At 44.6% G+C, this 22,292-nt stretch overlaps 1 protein-coding gene across 4 annotated transcripts in view; it reads right to left on the bottom strand.

Moving 5' to 3' along the window:
* Positions 1–22,292, bottom strand: part of fancc (FA complementation group C) — a 330,390-nt gene that overhangs the window by 48,705 nt on the left and 259,393 nt on the right. For all 4 annotated transcript variants that reach the window (XM_070882002.1, XM_070881996.1, XM_070882011.1 and 1 more), the window contains exon 11: positions 15,000–15,069. In XM_070882002.1, the coding sequence (XP_070738103.1) occupies positions 15,000–15,069 (70 nt within the window). The remainder of the gene's footprint in view (positions 1–14,999; positions 15,070–22,292) is intronic.

Raw genomic sequence — 22,292 nt, 5'->3', positions numbered from 1 at the left:
ATCCGGACCGGGGTCAAGCAGGGCTGCGTCATCGCGCCAACTCGCTTCTCGATTTTCCTCGCTGCAATACTCCACCTCATGCTCAACAAGCTCCCCGCTGGAGTGGAACCATTGGGAACCTGTTCAACCGTTGTCACCTCCAGGCTAGATCCAAGACCGTCCCATCCTCTGTCGTCGAACTACAGTACGCGGACGTCGCCTGCATCTGCGCACATACAGAGGCTGAACTCCAAGTCATCGTCAACATCTTCACCGAGGCATACAAAAGCATGGGCCTTACACTAAACATCCGTAAGACAAAGGTCCTCCACCAACCTGACCCCGCCCCCCACAGTCATCAACATCTACGGCATGGCCCTGGACAACATGGACCACTTTCCATACCTCGGGAACCTATTATCAGCAAGGGAGACATCGACGACGAGGTCCAACACTATCTCCAGTGTGCCAGCGCAGCCTTCGGTCGCCTGAGGAAGAGAGTGTTCGACGATCAGGCCCTCAAATCTGGCACCAAGCTCATGGTCTACAGGTTTGTAGTGATACCCGCCCTCCTGCATGGCTCAGAGACGTGGACCTCAAATCACTGGAGAAATACCACCAACGATGTCTCCGCAAGATTCTGCAAATCCCCTGGGAGGACAGACGCACCAATGTCAGTGTTCTCGATCAGGCCAGCATCGAAGCACTGACTGCACTAGACCAGCTTCATTGGGCGGGCCACATTGTCTGCATGCCCGACACAAGACTCCCAAAGCAAGCGCTCTACTCGGAACGCCTACACGGCAAGCGAGCCCTAGGTGGGCAAAGGAAATGTTTCAAGGACACCCTCAAAGCCTCCTTGATAAAGTGCAACATCCCCACCGACACCTGGGAGTCCCTGGCCAAAGACTACCCTAAGTGGAGGAAGAGCATCCGGGAGTGCACTGAGCACCTCGAGCCTCGTCAATGAGAGCATGCAGAAAACAAGCGCAGGCAGCGGAAGGAGCGTGCGGCAAACCAGACTCCCCACCCATCCTTTCCTCCAACGACCGTCTGTCCCACCTGTGACAGAGACTGTAATTCCCATATTGGACTGTTCAGTCACCTGAGAACTTACTTTTAGAGTGGAAGCAAGTCTTCCTCGATTTCGAGGGACTGCCTATGATGAATATAAAACAAAGGGTGATGTGTAATGTTCCCCCTAATTTTGGGGGGGTATGCGGCCGATTCAGTTTCGCACACACGCAAAATTTTACATGAGCCGGTCCCGGGCTGCTCGGGACCGGCAGAGAGCTGTGCAGCTCAGAGGGAACGTTGGTGATGTGCATAAATTGCAAAATGCCCAATACTGACGTGTGAATTGCTATAGTTTTCTCCAAACAGAATGGATATAGAATCTTCACAGCATAGAAGGCCACCACTCAGCCCATCATGCCCTTGTCGGCTCTTGAAAGAGCTATGCAATTAGTCCCACTCTCCCGCTCTTTCACCATAGACCTGCAAATCTTTCCTTTTCAAGTTTATATTGAATTCCCTTTTAAAAGTTACTATTGAAGACAATCTAAGACAATAACAGTCTGTGGTAATTTAAACACTAGAATAAATCTTGACTGAAATTAAGCATAGGGACTAGATGGACAAAGTAAAGCAACAAGTTTTAAGCTGTGAAATTTATCTGCCAATAATAAATTAATTGAATCAGCTATTCAGCTAAAATATATCACCAAACCAAACATCACTGTCAAAATTTAAATAAGATGTAATTTTTGTTAAATGTGCTTCTTTTCTCAAATTAGATTACTATTGACCTGGGCCACTTTGAGAATTAGACACTAACTAATTGTGGCACAAATTAACACTGACACAAATTGTTCCAGTGAGCCAAACAGATGAATATTGGGGAACGGGGGAAAGAAAGGAGAATGAATGATTTCCACCCTACCCAAAGAACTATAACTACCTTAAGCAAAGCCGCCACTGGAAGTATCTTCAACATAGATCCACTATACCTTCTTGTCCTCTTCTTGGTATTCAACACCTAGACCACAGCTGCACGGGGGAGGGGGAAAGAAGAATGGAAGATCTATAGTGGTAGGGGATTCAGTAGTCAGGGGAGCAGACAGACGTTTCTGCGGCGTAGTCATGACTCCAGGATGGTATGTTGCCTCCCTGGTGCCACGGTCAAGGATGTCAACGAGCGGCTGCAGGGCATTCTGGGGGGAGAGGGTGAACAGCCAGAGGTCATGGTCCATATCGGGCCCAATGACATAGGTAGAAATAGGGATAAGATCCTGCAGGCAGAGTTTAGGGAGCTAGGAGAGAGATTAAAAAGCAGGACTTCAAAGGTAGTAATCTCCGGATTACTCCCGGTGCCACGAGTTAGTGAGTACAGAAATAGGATAGAGCAGATGAATGCGTGAGGCGTTGGGACCGCTTCTGGGGGAGGTGGGACTTGTACAAGCTGGACGGGTTGCACTTCAACAGAGCCAAGACCAATATCCTCGGGGGAGGGGGCGGCGGGTTTGCTAGTGCTGTTGGAAAAGGTTTCAACTAGCTTGGCAGGGGAATGGGAACCTGAGAATAGATTCAGTAGCAAGGGGAGTAAAGCTGAAATTAGAAAGTAAAAATGTAGAAAGAGAGTTTGAAGGACAGAGGAAACAAGCAGGAAAAAGGGGTAAAAAAAACAAATTTAAAAGCTCTTTGTCTAAATGCACGTAGTATTCGTAACAAAATAGATGAGTTTACGGCACAAATAGATACAAATGGGTATGATCTGATAGCCATTACAGAGGCGTGGTTGCAAGGTGACCAGGACTGGGAACTAAATATTCAGGAGTATTTGACAATTTGGGAGATCAGACAAAAGAAAAGGAGGTGGGGTAGCACCGTTAATAAAGGATGGGATCAGTGCGTTAGTGAGAAATAATATTGGCTCAGAGGATCAAGATGTTGAATCATTTTGGGTAGAGATAACAAATAATAAAGGGAAAAAGTCCCTTGTGGGCGTAGTCTATAGGCCCCCTAACAGTAGCTACACTGTTGGACGGAGTATAAATCAAGAAATAATGGAGGCTTGTAATAAAGGAACGGCAATAATCATGGGTGATTTTAACCTTCATATTGATTGGACACAGCAAATTGGCCAGGGTAGCCTTGAGGAGGAGTTCATAGAGTGTATCCGGGATAGTTTCCTCGAACAGTACGTTGCGGAACCAACCAGGAAGTAGGCTATCTTAGATCTAGTACTGTGTAATGAGACAGGATTAATAAATGATCTCGTAATAAAAGATCCTCTTGGAATGAGTGACCATATGATGATTGAATTTCAAATTCAGTTCGAAGGGTGAGAAAGTTGGTTCTCAAACCAGGGTCCTAAGCTTAAATAAAGGATACTACAAAGGTTTGAGGGCAGAGTTGGCTAAAGTGGACTGGGAAATAGACTAAAGAATGGGACGGTTGATGAGCAGTGGCAGACATTTAAGGAGACATTTCATAACTCGCAACAAAAATATATCCCAATGAAAAGGAAAGACTGTAAGAGAAGGGATAACCATCCGTGGCTAACTAAGGAAATAAGGGAGGGAATCAAATTGAAAACAAAGGCATACAATGTGGCCAAGACTAGTGGGAGGCCAGAGGATTGGGACATTTTTAACAGCCAGCAGAGAACAACCAAAGAAAATGATGAAGAGAGGGAAGATAGATTATGTAAGTAAACAAGCACAAAATATAAAAACAGATAGTAAGAGTTTCTTAAGGTACATAAAAAGGAAAAGAGTGGCTAACGTAAATATTGGTCCCCTGGAGGATGAGACTGCGAATTAATAATGGAGAACAGGGAAATGGCAGAGACGTTGAACAAATATTTTGTATTGGTCTTCACAGTAAAAGACAACCCAATAGTGGATAATCAAGGGGCTATAGGTAGGAAGGAACTTAATACAATCACTATCACTAATGAAGTAGTACTAATTAAAATAATGGGACTAAAGGCAGACAAGTCCCCTGGGCCTGATGCCTTACATCGTAGGGTCTTAAGAGAAGTGGCTGCAGAGATAGTGAGTGCATTGGTTGTAATCTACCAAAATTCCCTGGATTCTGGAGCGGTCCCTGCAGATTGGAAAACCGCAAATGTAATGCCCCTATTTAAAAAAGGAGGTAGACAAAAAGCAGGAAACTATAGACCAGTTAGCCTAACATCTGTCGTTGGGAAAATGCTGAAGTCTATTATTAAGGAAGCAGTAGCGGGACATTTGGAAAAGCATGATTCAATCAAGCAGAGTCAGCATGGTTTTATGAAAGGGAAATCATGTTTAGCAAATTTCTTGGAGTTCTTTGAGGATGTAACGAGCAGGGTGGATAAGGGAGAACGAGTGGATGTGGTGTATTTGGATTTCCAGAAGGCATTCGATAAGATGCCACATAAGCGGTTACTACACAAGATAAAAGCTCACGGGATTGGGGGTAATATATTAGCATGGATAGAGGATTGGCTAACTAACAGAAAACAGAGAGTCAAGGATAAATGGGTCATTTTCCCGTTGGCAAAGAGTGACTAGTGGGGTGCTGGGTCCTCAACTATTTACAATCTATATTAATGACTTGGATGAAGGGACTGAGTGTAATGTAACCAAGTTTGCTGATGATACAAAGCTGGGTGGAAAACCAAATTGTGAGGAGGACATAAAACATCTGCAAAGGGATATAGACAGGCTAAGTGAGTGGGCCAAAATTTGGCAGATGGGTTATAAGTGGAAAAAAATTGCAAAGTGCTGCAGTACAGCGAGACCTGGGGGTCCTTGTGCATGAAGCACAAAAAGTTAGGATGCAGGTACAGCAAGTAATCAGGAAGGCAAATGGAATGTTGACCTTTATTGCAAAGGGGATAGAGTAAAAAAAAAGCAGAGAAGTCCTGCTACAACTGTACAGGGTATCGGTGAGGCCACACCTAGAGTACTGCGTACAGTTTTGGTCTCCGTATTTAAGGAAGGATACACTTGCATTGGAGGCTGTTCAGAGAAGGCTCACTAGGTTGATTCCGGAGATGAAGGGGTTGACTTATGAGGGTAGATTGGGCCTCTACATATTGGAGTTCAGAAGATTGAGAGGTGATCTTATTGAAACTTATGATAATGAGGGGGCTCGACAAGGTGGATGCAGAGAGGATATTTCCACTCATAGGGGAAACTAAAACTAGGGGACATGGTCTTAGAATAAGGGGCCGCCCATTTAAAACTGAGATGAGGAGAAATTTCTTCTCTCAGAGGGTTGTAAATCTATAGAATTTTCTGCCCCAGAGAGTTGTGGAGGCTGGATCATTGAATATATTTAAGGCAGTGATAGACAGATTTTTGAGTGATAAGCGAATAAAGGGTTATGGCGAGCTGGCAGGGAAGTGGAGCTGAGACCATGGTCAGATCAGCCATGACCTCATTGAATGGCGGAGCAGGCTCGAGGGTCCAAATGGCCTACGCTGGCTCCTATTTCTTATGTTCCTGAGACCATCTCTGATCACTTCCTTGAATCCCTCACCACCCACATCCCTTGACCCCCTTACAACTGAACTTCCTTCTGCCCTGGAATAAAACTCTCCCCAAGTCACTCACAACTGTACTTTCAAACTCACAATTGTTGAGTCTTTGGCCTTTCATTTGCCATGGTAGTACTGTAGCTGTTGATTTGATCAACCACTATCCCACCTCCATAGTTGATACCTGTGTCGCCAGCAAAAGCTTAACATCTCCCATCCAGGTGCTTCTTCCAAAGGTGTTCCCCCATTTCAATTCCAAAGTGCAACCTTCAGCATTTAAAGCTCAGAACAGATTTAGCGAACACATGTCAAATATATCTGGGCCATATCAAGCTCTAATAGGCCACTCACTTGTCACCAACAGATGCTAATGAGGCATTGGGAGCATTCTTGGCCTCTTTCCACCCACTAAATTTTCTGTTCTCTGTAATCAAGGGGCAGCCAGACATAATAGAAACATAGCAAATAGGTGCAGGAATAGGCCATCCGGCCCTTCGAGCCTGCACCACCATTCAATATGATCATGGCTGATCATGCAACTTCAGTATCCCATTCCTGCTTTCTCTCCATACCCCTTGATCCCTTTAGCCATAAGGGCCACATCGAACTCCCTTTAAATATATCTAACGAACTGGCCTCAACAACTTTATGTGGTAGAGAATTCCACAGGTTCACAATTCTCTGAGTGAAGAAGTTTCTCCTCATCTTGGTCCTAAATGGTTTACCCCTTATCCTTAGACTGTGACCCCTGGTTCTGGACTTCCCCAACATCGGGAACATTCTTCCTGCATCTAACCTGTCCAATCCCGTCAGAATTTAATATGTTTCTATGAGATCTCCTCTCATTCTTCTAAATTCCAGTGAATATAAGCCTAGTCGATCCAGTCTTTCTTCATATGTCAGTGTTGCCATCCCGGGAATCAGTCTGGTGAACCCTCGCTGCATTCCTTCAATAGCAAGAATATCCTTCCTCAGATTAGGAGACCAAAACTGTACACAATATTCAAGGTGTGGCCTCACCAAGGCCCTGTACAACTGCAGTAAGACCTCCCTGCTCTTATACTCAATTCTTCTCGCTATGAAGGCCAGCATGCCATTTGCCTTCTTCACCGCCTGCTGTACCTGCATGCCAACTTTCAATGACTGATGTACAATGACACCCAGGTCTCGTTGCACCTCCCCCTTTCCTATTCTGTCACCATTCAGATAATATTCTGCCTTCCTGTTTTTGCCATCAAAGTGGATAACCTCACACTTACCTACATTATACTGCATCTGCCATGCATTTGCCCACTCACCAAACCTGTCCAAGTCACCCTGCAGCCTCTTAGCATCCTCCTCACAGCTCACACTGCCACCCAGCTTACTCTCATTTGCAAGCCTGGAGATATTACATTCAATTCCTTCATCTAAATCATCAATGTATATTGTAAATAGCTGGGGTCCCAGCACTGAACCTTGCGGTACCCCACTAGTCATTGCCTGCCATTCTGAAAAGTTTATTCCTACTTTTTGCTTCCTGTCTGCCAACCAGTTCTCTATCCATGTCAATACATTACCCCCAATACCTTGTGCTTTAATTTTGCACACTAATCTCTTGTGTGGGACCTTGTCAAAAGCCTTTTGAAAGTCCAAATACACCACATCCACTGGTTCTGCCTTGTCCACTCTACTAGTTACATCCTCAAAAAATTCTCGATTTGTCAAGCATGATTTCCCTTTCATAAATCCATGCTGACTTGGACCGATCCTGTCACTGCTTTCCAAATGTGCTGCTATTACATCTTTAATAATTGATTCCAACATTTTCCCCACTACCGATGTCAGGCTAACCAGTCTATAATTCCGTGTTTTCTCCCTTCCTCCTTTTTTAAAAAGTGGGGTTACATTAGCTACCCTCCAAACCATAGAAACTGATCCAGAGTCTATAGAATATTGGAAAATGACCACCAACGCATCCACTATTTCTAGGGCCACTTTCTTAAGTACTCTGGAATGCAGACCATCAGGCCCAGACTATCATGGAACCCACAAGGCTGACCCTGTGAGCTGGGCCAGGACTCAGTTTGAAGGACGAGAAGGGGCTCATCAGCTTGCTGAAGAGGACAACTCCAAGGCAAAAAAACTTTCCCAGTGGACCTCTCAGGCCTGAAGCTGTGTTCCTATTACTTTCCCTACTTCCCACTTCTAGACCCAGTCAGACAGTGGGCCTGCATTGGGGATTCCTTAGATATTGTTAATGGCCCTGAACCGTAAATTTGTGCCCGTCCAGCGCTGCTGCAAAGGTAGACAGGAAAATCAGCCCTTATTTGCTGCTCACGATGTGGTCTCCTCTACATTGGGGAGATCAAACGCAGATTGGGTGACTGCTTTACAGAGCACCTCCGTTCAGTCCTTAAGTGTGACCCTGACCTTCCGGTCGTCTGTCACTTTAATTCCCCACTCCACTCCCACTCCGACATCTCCATCCTCGGCATCCTACACTGTTCCAATGAAGCTCAATGCAAGCTCGAGGAACAGCACCTCATCTTTTGGTTAGACAATATACAGCCTTCTGGATTCAACATCAAATTCAACAATTTCAGATAACCTCTGCCCATATTTGGCTCCCCCCCCCCCCACACACCTCCAATCATGTTTTTTTTCTCTTTGTCTCCAATGGCAGCTGGTCATTATTCCGCCATTCACACCCTATCTGCACTAGACCTTTTTCTAACTTCTGGCATTACCATTTCAATTTGGCCCATCATCCCTTTTGTCTCTCTAATCTCTCCTGCCTTTCACCCTATCATAGACCTTCCCTTTTGTACTTTCTTCCCCTCCCCCTTTCAGTGCTCCTTAAGAATCTGTTCTTTTTGAACATTTCGACAAAGAGTCATCAACCTGAAACATTAACTCTATTTTTCTCTCCACAGATGCTGCCTGACCCGCTAAGATTTCCAGCATTTTCTGTTTTTAAATATTCGTCCTGATTTAAAGTAAAGGAAACAATCTGTTTTTTCTCTGTGGAGCCATTCAAATGTCAACTACCACAGCAATATGTGTAGCTCACTTCTGAACAGGAGAAATATTTTCTTAAATCATATCACTTTTGAGGATATTAAGAGACTCCTAATTCTACTGCATATCGTTGAGTTCATTGCAGATTACTGCACAAAATATATTTAGATAATCTTGGATCCTTCATTAGGTAAAAGCAATGTATAGGAGCTGAAAATAACATAAAAATCAAGTTTCTAATGTGACCAAACTACTAAAACAAATGTTTTGGAACCAAAGATTGGAAATTGCTATTAGTGATTTTAGTGGATGAATACAATGCAATAATGACATTCTCTGTCCTCTATTTTAATAGAAGTATTAATCTACTTATTCTAAACATTGTTAAAATAGGGAATACAGTACTGCAGCATCCACAGTTCCTTTGCTTCTTCCCAAGTTCTTATTACACATCTTCTCCAGCCACCATCTTTTCTATAGTAAATCAACAGGAGAAACATGTTCCCTCAGGAGAAAAGCCAATATACCAAGGATCTGAACTGATCTACTAAACAGTATATTTGTATTTCAGCACTGTCCTTGACTACACAATAACATTACTGCAGATTTTTTTATACAGGTCATACAACAACCCGATAACTGTCCAAAATCTTCTACCACCTCTAGATATAACTAGCTGAATATCATATTCACAACAAAGTATTTCTGGACACCAGAGTAAGCATGGACTCCCTGTATTCTGGGATGTCCCCTTATAATGGCTGCTAAAGGTCTCAATAAAACACAAATATGAAAGAAGGTTGAGGCAGTCAGCCAACTGATTTCATCACACTTAACAATGCAACACTTTTCAGTTGCTCTTGCTAACATAAGATTGTTCCCTCACTGAGACACAGCTATTTCTTCCAGTTCATCAAAGATTATTGGAATTCTTGCCATGTTCCAATGCTTCGGCGACTGGCATCTTTATTTTCCTTTGCAAAAAAATACCAGAAGCTGGTCACCTTCTCCTGAGTCAGCAGCAGGCATGATGATGTTTTGACATTGGCCCGGATTTTACTGTGAGCGGCGAAGGAACGGCTTTCGCCATTCACCTCTGTACAGTTGCCCACAGCCTTTTAGCGGGCTTGTCAGCAGAGATTTCTACTCTTCCGGCATTTGGTTGAATTTATCGCTCTCTCAGGGGATCTATGGTGACCAGCAGGGATGATGTTCAACCAATCAGATTGAAGAAAAGAAAAACAACAGGAAAAATAAATTACTTTTAAATCATTGTAAAGGAAACAAAATAAAGATTGTGCCATACACATGGGATTAAGGGAAACATATAACAGAGCAAAATTATTTAAATTTTAATTTAAAAAAAATCTGCAACATTAATTTTCTTCTGAGGGAGTGAGACTCCAACTTGTAAAATTAATTTTCCAGGGCCAGAGAGGTTGTTCAGCAGTAATTATGACTTAGTGCACCATTAAAAACCCAATTACTCCTAATTGAAGAACGCTTAAGATTTTCATCATTATTTAGTGCACTAATAGTGGGTAATTAGCCTAAATTCATGGTGTAACAGTGATTTCGGTATTTCTGTGCAGATTCCATCGGCGAAAGCTGCAACAGCACAGCCTGTGGAGGAGCAGTGTATCACTGCCAGCAACTTCTGGATTTCTGCGTTTAACTGTACATGTGTGGACGTCAGAAGTTGCTGTCAGTTTTACCCAATAATAACGGTAAGCACTGACAGCCTCGCCGTTATTAGAACAGCAAAATCCAGGCCAATGTCTCCTGTCTGCCCTATCCTGGAGCTAGGAATGCTTTTATGTTTGACACTTCCATAGTCAGGTTACGAAAGAGCGACTTAAGTTGCCACACTCCCTGTGGAGTCACTCACCATGTAGACTAGTTTTAGTTTTGAAAATTTAGCGAATGTATGCATGCACTGCACATGCATGAAGTAATGATGAAAAGCACAGTGGCTTACGTGTTACAGCCACTCTCCCACGCATACGAGTTTTTGATACGAGAACTTGCTACATAGAGAGAATCTCCACTAAATCCTTACCTCTGTTTAAGTTATTCTCCTGTAACCTTGACTATAGGGGTACCAAATTATGAAACTTGACTTGTATACCCTTCAGTTTGGAAGGTTGAAGGGTGATTTTACCGAGGTGTTTAAAATGATAAAAGTGATCCGATACGGTAGATAAAGAAGCTATTTCCTCAGTCTGAGGAATGCAGAAGAGGGAAACATCTTAAAATTAGAGCTAGGACATTTAGGAGTGAATTCAGCAAGTACTTTTTCACTCAAACAGTTGTGGAAATCTGGAAAACTCCCCAGCAAATGTCTATGGATGCTGGGTCAATAGAAATTTTCAAAACTGAGATTGATAGATTTTTTTTAAGTAAAGGTATTAAGGGATAGAGATGAAAGGCAGGTAAATGGCACAAATAACCAAATTTGTAAAATATTATTTGCTCCAATAATTGTAGCAAGCATAGAAGCCAACTCTGACACCTTCCAGGTTGATGCTTTCATACCCCATATACACATTTTCCACTTAAACAGATTTTTGGACATACAAATGATTAATGAATATATAAAGGTTGCAATGCAATGCATCACTTTCCAGAAACTCTTTATTATGTACTGAACTGCCACAGTCTATTTCAGTGCCATCTTGCAAAGTTTAACCTTACAAGGAAAGGTCATCAGTTCAGTACAATTACCCATAAATCATTTTAAATAGTATACCTATATCAACAGTATGTCTGTCAGAAATACAAGAGAGGTCAAAAGGAAACTAACATCCATTCAATAACGCCCAATCATTTCTTTATCTGAGGGCACCTGCACATATAGGAGCAACATGACCAGGAACAATACAGAATTAACTTCTTACACATTAATACAGAACAAAAAGTGAGAATAAAATGTCACTGATCATTGAGGATGGGTGCATCAAAAGAAGAAAAGTCTATGATCCAGCTCTTTTAAAATTGTTGAAGGAATCATGAAAACCATTTGAGCAAAATCCTGTAAGATCCAATCCTGTATTCACTTTTTTGGAGTAGGAAAATGATTAACAAAAGACTTGAAAATTATTACAATTCACAATGTATAGACAATTCTGCTCTGAGGAAGAGTTGCATGCTAAAGGCTGACTTAAAACAACGCACATTTTTGTAGGGACAATTATTACATTTTTATGGATTTTTTGATTAAATGGTCAATAGATAAAAGACAGTACGGTACTGATATCAGATATAGTCATGCAAACGTGATTTGCCTGCTATATGCAATGGCCGGTATAACACGGTAGCGTTGATATAAAGTTTATTCCTTTTCATAAAAGTTACGTGACAGATTCTGGATACATGGTTCTTGGATGCTAAAAATCAGCTTGGGCATATTTGTGGCTGTTTGTAGCAATAGCCAATTTGAAGGACATTGTCCCAGTGCAGCCATTGTCCACAAAGCTAGCTGCCTCTATTAATTTACAGTATAACAATTTGTACTGCACTTCTTTTGACAAACATGTATCTGTCAAACCCTGACCCCAGGCCGCATCTGTCAAGTTCCGCCCTCACCCCACTAGCCCCGAATCATTCCCTCCACGTGGTGTCGAGTAGCAGGACCTGAGGCCCGAGACTCGGCTGAGACCCCGACTCTCTCTCTCTCTCTCTCTCCTCAACCCCCCCCCCACCAACTCTCCCCCGCTCCGACCCCTCTCGGCCCCCGGCTGAGAACAGCGGCTGTGGGGCCAAGAGGGCCTGTGGCCGGCGGTGACGAACAGAGAAGCGGTGGGGGCCGAGAAGGAGGGAGACTAGGAGAGAGAGAGGTTGGGGGAGAGAGAGAGAGAGAGAAGTTGGGGGAGAGAGGCTGGGTGAGAGAGAGAGAGAGAGAGAGAGAGAGAGACTGGGGGAGGAGAGAGACTGGGGGGGGGAGAGAGAGAGAGAGAGAGAAAGAGAGAGAGGCTGGGGGAGAGAGAGAGAGACTGAGACTGGGGGAGGAGAAGAGACTGGGGGGGAGGAGAGAGAGAGACGGGGGGAAGAGAGAGACTGGGGGGGGGGGGAAGAGAGAGACTGGGGGGGGGGAAAGAGAGAGACTGGGGGGGGGGGAAGAGAGAGACTGGAGGGGGGGAAGAGAGAGAGACTGGGGGGGGAGAGAGAGGCTGGGGGGGGAGAGAGAGAGAGGCTGAGAGAGAGAGACTGTGGGGGGGAGAGAGAGAGGGAGAGACTGGGGGAGGAGAGAAACTGGGGGGGGGGGAGGAGAGAGACTGGGGGGGGGGTAAGAGAGAGACTGGGGGGGGGTAAGAGAGAGACTGGGGGGGGGAGAGAAAGACTGGGGGGGGGAGAGAGAGACTGGGGGGGGGAAGAGAGAGACTGGGGGGGAGAGAGAGAGAGACTGGGGGGGGAGAGGGAAGGGGGGGGAGAGAGAGAGACTGGGGGGAGGAGAGAGAGTGAGAGACTGGGGGGAGGAGAGAGAGTGAGAGACTGTTGGGGAGAGAGAGAGAGAGGCTGGAGGGGGACAGAGAGAGTGAGTGAGAGAGGCTGGGGGAGAGAGAGAGAGAGAGAGAAAAAGAGGCTGGGGGAGAGAGAAAGAGAGGCTGGGGGGAGAGAAAGAGAGAGAGCCTGGGAGGAGAGTGAGAGACTGTTGGTAAGTGAGAGAGGCTGGGGGAGAGAGAGACACGGGTGTGGGGGAGGGATTGGAGGAGAGAGAGGGAACTCACGGAAGACAGATCATGTTCTTCCAACCCCCTACAAGGGACATCGTTGGAGTGGATGATATCCAGAAGTCACGACACTGTCATTATTCACTTCATACCCAATAAACCGGTTAACAATCTGTACACAATGCCTGCCCCATCTATGGTGGTGTGGGGGGGGAAAGAATGCACCTGCGCTGGGGTAAGGCACTTCGGGTGGGGGAGGCATTCACTTGGACTGGTGTACAGAATGTTGGCTGGCCCTTGCTGTCTTCTGGGGAACTCTGCCCTCTGTCACTTCATGAAGTCAAAGTGGATCTAGTTACAATTTGCAAAGTCAGTGAGACCTTGGGATGGAAGGTTCCAGTGACATTCCTGTGAAACTTCAGGGTGTGGCTTATCCTCCAAGGGACCAATCATAGACAAACGGTGGAGCATGGTGGCCATTTTTGCAGTAGAAATAAACACATCCATTAATTTATCTTCATTGAGGCCAAAGCCACGGAGAGATAAAAAACAAACAAGCACAGAGTGTCTGAGGTTTGAACCAGTGCCCGTAATGGTTAACTGGTATTAATGAATTAGTGCATTTAATCAGCTCTAATACAGTAAACAGAACAAAGATAAGGGGAGAAATTGCCCTTGCACCATTTGGGGCGGATAAATCGAATTATTACCGCCCGGCGGGAGTCGGAGGAAAGAGTTAGAATAGTTTAATTTTAGAACAGAGGGGGGAGGGGGAGGAGGTGGAGGGAGGGGGAGGGAGGGAGAGGAGGGGGAGGGAGGGAGAGGGGGAGGGAGGGAGAGGGGGAGGGAGGGAGGAAGGATGGGGGGGGGGGGGAGAGGATGGGGGGGGGCGGAGAGGGGAGAAGGGCGGGGGGGGTTGAACGGGGGTGGGAGGCTGAACGGGCCCCGACGAAGAAGCCGGGCCGCTGCCGGGCCCCACCGACGACGGGGAGGGAGGCTGAATGGCTGATTGGGCCCTGACAATGATGACGTGGAAGCCGGGCCGCTGCCGACGACATTTTGGGCGGGGCCCGCCTCAGCGAGACGCCGGGCCCCACCGACAATTTTCGGGGGGGGGGGGAAAGGCTGAACGGGAGGGAGGCCGGAGTCCCAACCTTCGCCCGGGGAGCCCATTCGGCCAGGGCTAGAGGCCGGCGTGCTTCGGGCCCCTCCCACGCAGCCTCGGGGGCGAGGAGCTACTGCCCATGCGCACACACTCTAGTGCACATGTGCAGAGGTCCCGGCACTGTTTTCAGCGCCAGGATCTGGCTCCGCCTCTGACCCCTTCTGCTGCACCACGTCGAGCACGAAGACATCCTGAGAAGCTCGCAGAATCACAAGGTAAGTTTTCGGCGCCCATTTTATTCCAGAAATTCAACGCACCTTATGGAGGTGCGCCGATTTTACAGAGGGCGGAAACTTGGACCCTTTATGTTCAATTTGCAACTCTACATTTTTGTGGCTGCATTGTTATAGCTCACCATATGATGAAAGCTAGATCACAATCTACCTGCCTATGGCTATACAATCTCATTAAGAGTTTAGAAACACCATGCTCTTTCAAATTTGATCTAGAAAAGGACAAGTTTTGCTGCAACAGGAATCGTGAAGCAATCTTTTCTTGAAATAGATTTCAACATTCCAAAGAGTAGGTATGCTAAATTATGAGAAAAGATTCAGCTTTTTAAAAAATCTAACTAGAGTTTGTGCAGTGGCAGAATAGCTGTTTGAAAACATAATAAAGGTATTTAGGTGTTTTTAAAAAGTAAACAAAAATTTACCTGAAGGATGCGCCATTAGTGCCATCACAAGAGATTGGTGATTACATGGAAAGTAGAGTTTCAGTGGCATCTGAGGAGGATGGGAGGCAAATAAATCAGATTGAAAAGAACTGAATGATTACTGACAAGATCTATTCATTCAGTATGAAGACATGAACGTACAAATTAAATTCATATCACAGTACATTTCTTAAAAGATAGCCATAATTTCAGTGGAAGTACCAAACCCAATGGCCAGGCAAATAGAAATAATTGGAATGATTCAAAATTATTTTTTTCCAGAAACTTTGAAATGAACATATCGAGGGGTGCTTACCTCAGGAATTTTACTTTGCAGTAACTACATTCAATTGCAACATACATATAAGAACATAAGAAATAAGAGCAGGAGTAGGCCATACGGCCCCTCGAGCCTGCTCCACCATTTAATACGATCATGGCTGATCCGATCATGGACTCAGGTCCACTTCCCTGCCCGCTCTCCATAACCCCTTATTCCCTTATCGTTTAAGAAACTGTCTATTTCTGTCTTAAATTTATTCAATGTCCCAGCTTCCACAGCTCTCTCAGGCAGCGAATTCCACAGACCCACAACCCTCAGAGAAGAAATTTCTCCTCATCTCTGTTTTAAATGGGCGGCCCCTTATTCTAAGATTATGCCCTATAATTCTAGTCTCCCCTATCAGTGGAAACATTCTCTCTGCATCCACCTTGTCAAGCCCCCTCATAATCTTATACATTTTGATAAGATCACCTCTCATTCTTCTGAACTCCAATAAGTAGAGGCCCAACCTACTCAACCTTTCCTCATAAGTCAACCCCTTCATCTCTGGAATCAACCTTGTGAACATTCTCTGAACTGCCTCCAAAGCAAGTATATCCTTTCGTAAATATGGAACCCAAAACTGCACGTAGTATTCCAGGTGTGGCCTCACCAATACCCTGTACAACTGTAGCAAGACTTCCTTCCTTTTATACTCCATCCCCTTTGCAATAAAGACCAAGATTCCATTGGCCTTCCTGATTACTTGCTGTACCTGCATATTAACCTTTTGTGTTTCATGCACAAGTACCCCCAGGTCTTGCTGTACTGCAGCACTTTGCAATCTTTCTCCATTTAAATAATAACTTGCTCTTTGATTTTTCTGCCAAAGTGCATGACCTCACACTTTTCAACATTATACTCCACCTGACAAATGTTTGCCCACTCACTTAGCCTGTCTATGTCCTTTTGCAGATTTTTTGTGTTCTCCTCACACATTGCTTTTTCTCCCATCTTTGTATCATCAGCAAACTTGGCTACGGTACACTCGGTCCCTTCCTCCAAGTCGTTAATATAGATTGTAAATAGTTGGAGTCCCAGCACCGATCCCTGCGGCACCCCACTGGTTACTGATTGCCAATCCGAGAATGAACCATTTATCCCGACTCTCTGTTTTCTGTCTCTCTCCATGCTAATATATTACCCCCAACCCCGTAATCTTGTGCAGTAACCTTTTATGTGGCACCTTGTCAAATGCCTTCTGGAAGTCCAAATACACCACATCCACTGGTTCCCCTTTATCCATCCTGTTCGTTACATCTTCAAAGAATTCTAGCAAATCTGTCAAATATGACTTCCCCTTCATAAATCCATGCTGACTCTGCCTGACCAAATTTTGCTTTACCAAATGTCCTGCTACTGCTTCTTTAAGAATGGACTCCAACATCTTCCCAACCACAGATGTTAGGCCAACTGGTCTATAGTTTCCTGCTTTATAATCCAAGTGAATATAAAAAAAAGATGCTGCCAGAGTTCCTAGTCGTAAGTTTAAATCTTAGGGACTTAACTGAAAGCAAGAAAAAGGACTAACATTTTAAATGCAAGAACATAAACTAAATTTGGCTGATATAACACAGCAAACTTTCATCTTTTTTTCAGTTTTGCTACCCAATTATTCATGGGATTTTACAGCACAGGAAATAGGTCATCAATCACACTGTGCCTGTCCCGCTCTGACTGAGCTATTCAATGAGTCTCATTCCCCTACCTTTATATTTTTCATTCCACTGATTCTTTTTGATACACATTATAGACCTGGATTTGGGTAGAGGGGGCATAATTTCAAAGTTTTCAGATGACACAAAACTTGAAAATATCGTAAACAGTAAGGAGGATAGTAGCAGACTTCTGGAGGATATAGACAGACTGGTGAAATGGGCAGACACATGGCAGATGAGATTGAATGCAGAAAAGTGTGAAATGATGCATTTTGAAAGGAAGAACATGGGGGAGGCAATATAAACTAAATGGTACAATTTTAAAGGGGGTGCAAGAACAGAGAGACCTAGAGGTTCACACACATATTTTTGTAGGACAAATTGATAAGGCTGTTAAAAAAGCATATGGGATCCACATGCTTTATAAATAGAGGCACAAGAGTATAAAAGCAAGGAAGTTATGCTAAACTTGTTTAAATCACTGGTTTGGCCTCAGCTGGAGTAGTGTCCAATTCTGGGCACCACACTGTCGGAAGGATGTCAAGGTTTTGGAAAGGGTGCAGAGGAGATTTATTAGAATGATACCAGGGATGAGGGACTTCAGTTATGTAGCGAGACTAGAGAAACTGGGATTGTTCTCCTTGGAGAAGAGAAGGTTAAGGGGAGATTTAATGCAGATGCTCCAAATTATGAAGAGTTTTTTTTTTAAAGAGTAAAAAAGGAGAATAAGGAGAAACTGTTTCCACTGGTCGGAGAGTCAGTGACCAGAGGACACAGATTTAAGATAATTGGCAAAAGAACTAGCGGGGAGGTAAGGAGATTTTTTTTTAAACACAGCATGTTACGATGATCTGGAATGCACTGCCTGAAAGGGTGGTGAAAACAGATTCAACAATAACTTTCAAAAAGGAATTGGATATATATTGCAAAAGGAAAAAATTGGAGAGCTATGGTGAATGAGCAGGGGAGTGGGACTAATTGGATAGCTCTTTCAAAGAGCCGGCACTTGCATGATGAGCTGAATGGTCTCCTTCTGTGCTGTATCATTCTATGAAATATTTAGGACTTTGCTTCCACTTTTTCTAGTAAGTCATTCTATGTCCTAACAATGTTCTATACCCAGAAGAGCCAAGGGCCCAGGGGCAGCACAGGCCAGCCCACACTGCATATGTGTGCGCACTAAGTCCGTGCAGCAGAGCAGGTCTCCAGTAGTCCTGGTTAATCCTGCCACTGGATAAAGGCCTAGCTCTGTCAAGCCTGTGTGGTGGCTGATGTGTAACGGTTACCACACGTTAAAAAAATCCACGCACAGGCATCTTCCACCTCTTCAATTGGAGTTCAGGACTGCAACATCAGTCCTTCATTGAAACATCTGCGAACTCATGTGGAAGCAAGTCATCCTCGTTCGAGGGACCACCTACGATGATATGATACAATCCTCTAACCTCTTTTGATGGTCTTAAATGTATGTCTCTACTCACCAACCAATGGAAATAGTTTCTCCCAATTTACTTAATCAAAATAGTTCATAATTGTGAAGACTTCTACTAGATCTCCAATTAACCTTTATTGTTCTAATTGAAAGAGTTCCAGTTTCTCCAGTCTCTTCTCATAGCTAAAGCCTCTCATTCCTGGTGTTATCTCAGTGGATCTCTTCGCCACCATCGCTATTACCTCAATGTCCTTTCTAAAATTAGATGCCCAAAACTGGACAGAATGATATGTGGCCTAACCAACTGTATAGCTGTCTTGTGGTTTCTGTAACAACGTGGATTAAATGCAAAATAATGTACATTATAAATGCATCAAATTCCAGAATTCCATGGAAAAATAAAGAGATTAGGGTAAATATAAAGTCTAAGAAGGAGGCATACAATAAAATTAAGGTTAATAATACAGAAGAAAACCAAGAGCACTACCAAAAGCAGAGAAGGGAAGTAAAAATGGAGAATAGGAAATCAGAGAGCGCGTATGAACATTAATAACCATGGGTTGGATTTTCGGCTTTGGAGATTTCGGGACGTTAAAAATGGCGGGGCATTCCTGATAGCGCCTGGAAAAAGTTTGCGCCTTCGTCTGTAAAATTTGGCCGACAGTGAGGTTCAATGATCGGGGGCGCTAAATCAGGTGTTACACATTAGTGCTTGGCCACCCTAGCCAAAAAGCACGGCACAAAAAATACTCTAGAGTTTGTGCAAATACGGTGGAGGAGGATTTCCTGGAGTGTATAAGGGATGGTTTTCTGGACCAATATGTCGAGGAACCAACTAGAGAGCTGGCCATCCTAGACTGGGTGTTATGTAATGAGAGAGGACTAATTAGCAATCTTGTTGTGTGAGGCCCCTTGGGGAAGAGTGACCACAATATGGTAGAATTATTCATTAAGATGGAGAGTGACACACTTAATTCAGAGACTAGGGTCCTGAACTTAAACAAAGGTAACTTCGACGGTATGAGACCTGATATGGCTAGGATAGACTGGCGAATTATACTTAAAGAGTTGACGGTGGATAGGCAATGGCAGACATTTAAAGATCACATGAATGAACTTCAACAATTATACATCCCTGTCTGGCGTAAAAATAAAACGGGGAAGGTGGCTCAACCATGGCTTACAAGGGAAATTAGGGATAGTGTTAAATCCAAGGAAGAGGCATATAAATTGGCCAGAAAAAGCAGCAAACCTGAGGACTGGGAGAAATTTAGAATTCAGCAGAGGAGGACAAAGGGTTTAATTCGGAGGGGAAAAATAGAATGTGAGTGTAAGCTTGCAGGGAACATAAAAACTGACTGCAAAAGCTTCCACAGAAAAAGATTAGTGAAGACAAATGAAGGTCCCTTACAGTCAGAATCAGGTGAATTTATAATGGGGAACAAAGAAATGGAAGACCAACTGAACAAATACTTTGGTTCTGTCTTCACTAAGGAAGACACAAATAACCTTCCGGAAATACTAGGGGACCGAGAGTCTAGTGAGAAGGAGGAACTGAAGGAAATCCTTATTGGTCAGTAAATTGTGTTAGGGAAATTGATGGAATTGAGGGCCGATAAGTCTCCAGGGCCTGATAGTCTGCATCCGAGAGTACTTAAGGAAGTGGCCCTAGAAATAGTGGATGCATTTGTGGTCATTTTCTAACATTCTATAGACTCTGGATCAGTTCCTATGGACTGGAGGGTAGCTAATGTAACCCCACTTTTTAAAAAAGGAGGGAGAGCGAAAACAGGTAATTATAGACCAGTCAGCTTGACATCGGTGGTGGGGAAAATGTTGGAATCAATTATTAGATGTAATAGCAGCACATTTGGAAAGCAATGACCAAGATCAGTCCAAGTCAGCATGGATTTATGAAATGGAAATCATGCTTGACAAATCTTCTATAATTTTTTGAGGATGTAATTAGTAGAGTGGACAAAGGGGAGCCAGTGGATGTGGTGTATTTAGACTTTCAAAAGGCTTTTGACAAGGTCCCACACAAGAGATTAGTGTGGAAAATTAAAGCACATGGCATTGGGGGTAATATATTGACGTGGATAGAGAACTGGTTGGCAGACAGGAAGCAAAGAGTACGAATAAACTTTCAGAATGGCAGGCAGTGACTAGTCGGGTACCGCAAGGTTCAATGCTGGGACCCCAGCTATTTACAATATACATTTATGATTTAGACGAAGGAATTGAATGTAATATCTCCAAGTTTTCAGATGACACTAAGCTGGGTTGCAGTGTGGGCTGTGAGGAGGATGTTATGAGGCTGCAGGGTGACTTGGACAGGTTAGGTGCGCGGGCAAATACATGGCAGATGCGGTATAATGTGGATAAATGTGAGGTTATCCACTTGGTGGTAAAAACAGGAAGGCAGAATATTATCTGAATGGTGACAGATTAGGAAAAGGGGCGATGCAACAAGACCTGGGTGTCATGGTACATCAGTCATTGAAAGTTGCCATACAGGTACAGCAGGCGGTGAAGGCGGCAAATGGCATGTTGGCCTTCATAGCGAGAGGATTTGAATATAGGAGCAGGGAGGTCTTACTACAGTTGTACAGGGTCTTGGTGAGGCCACACCTTGAAGATTGTGTACAGTTTTGGTCTTCTAATCTGAGGAGGGACATTCTTGCTATTGAAGGAGTGCAGCGAAAGTTCACCAGACTAATGTCCGGGTTGACAGGACTGACATATGAAGAAAAACTGGATCGACTAGGCTTATAGTCAATGAAATTTAGAAGAATGAGAGGAGATCTCATAGAAACATATACAATTCTGACGGGATTGGGCAGGTTAACTACAGGAAGAATGTTCCCGATGTTGGGGAAGTCCAGAACCAGGGGTCACAGTCTAAGGATAAGAGGTAAGCCATTTAGGACCGAGATGAGGAGAAACTTCTTCACTCAGAGTTGTGAGCATGTGGAATTCTCTACCACAGCAAGTTGTTGAGGCCAGTTCGTTAGATATATTCAAAAGGGAGTTAGATGTGGCCCTTACGGCTAAAGGGATCAAGGGGTATGGAGAGAAAGCAGGAATGGGGTACTGAAGTTGCATGATCAGTCGTGATCATATTGAATGGTGGTGCAGGCTCGAAGGGCCAAATGGCCTACTCCTGCACCTATTTTCTATGTCTCTATGTGCAGACGTGCTCGAAGCTTTCCGGGCCCAGGTGAAAGTTTAGAGTGCACCGATTTTGTTTGCGCATGCGCAGATGCACCAGCCCACTTCGCTTAGAGTGGGAGACATGGCGCAGCAGGAGGGATGACAGAGAGCACGCCGCTACTCTGCAACGGCCGCTGAGGCCCTAGTTCAGGCCATTGAGAGGAAGTGGCCTGCACTGCATCTAGTGGGAGGAAGGAAGCCCGTGCCAAGGGTGTTCAGAAGGATTAGGAGGGAGATAGCGGTGGTTAGAACTGCCAACCAATGTTGCAAGAAGTTTAACGACCTCACAAGGGTCGTCATGGTGCATACCCTTTATACTTATGGACACCTGCCATGGTTGCAAGATCAGTGTCTCACACAATGTAAAGTCTTTGACGGAGCTGCCTCTTTTGTATGTGTTCCAGCCCATGGTATCGGTTGTTGAAACCACCTGAAACCTGGAGGCTCACTTCACCAGCTATGCCCTCTGCATTCAGGTGCCGCAGACCCCTTTGCCCCATAATTACTGGGAGAGGGGGCGCGCGCAGCCGAAGAGAGGGAGTGTTCGCGGCCGAAGAGAGGGAGTGTTTGCGGCCAAAGAGAGGGGGGCGCTGGCGGCTGAAGAGAGGGGGGCGCTGGCGGCTGAAGAGAGGGGGGCACACGTGGCAGGAGCGGGAGACAGAGGGAGG

The sequence above is a fragment of the Pristiophorus japonicus genome, chromosome 1 (assembly GCF_044704955.1).
Source record: "Pristiophorus japonicus isolate sPriJap1 chromosome 1, sPriJap1.hap1, whole genome shotgun sequence".
NCBI lineage: Eukaryota > Metazoa > Chordata > Chondrichthyes > Pristiophoridae > Pristiophorus > Pristiophorus japonicus.
The sequence above is the reverse complement of the archived record's forward strand: the minus strand, read 5'-3'. Positions and strand labels throughout refer to the sequence as shown.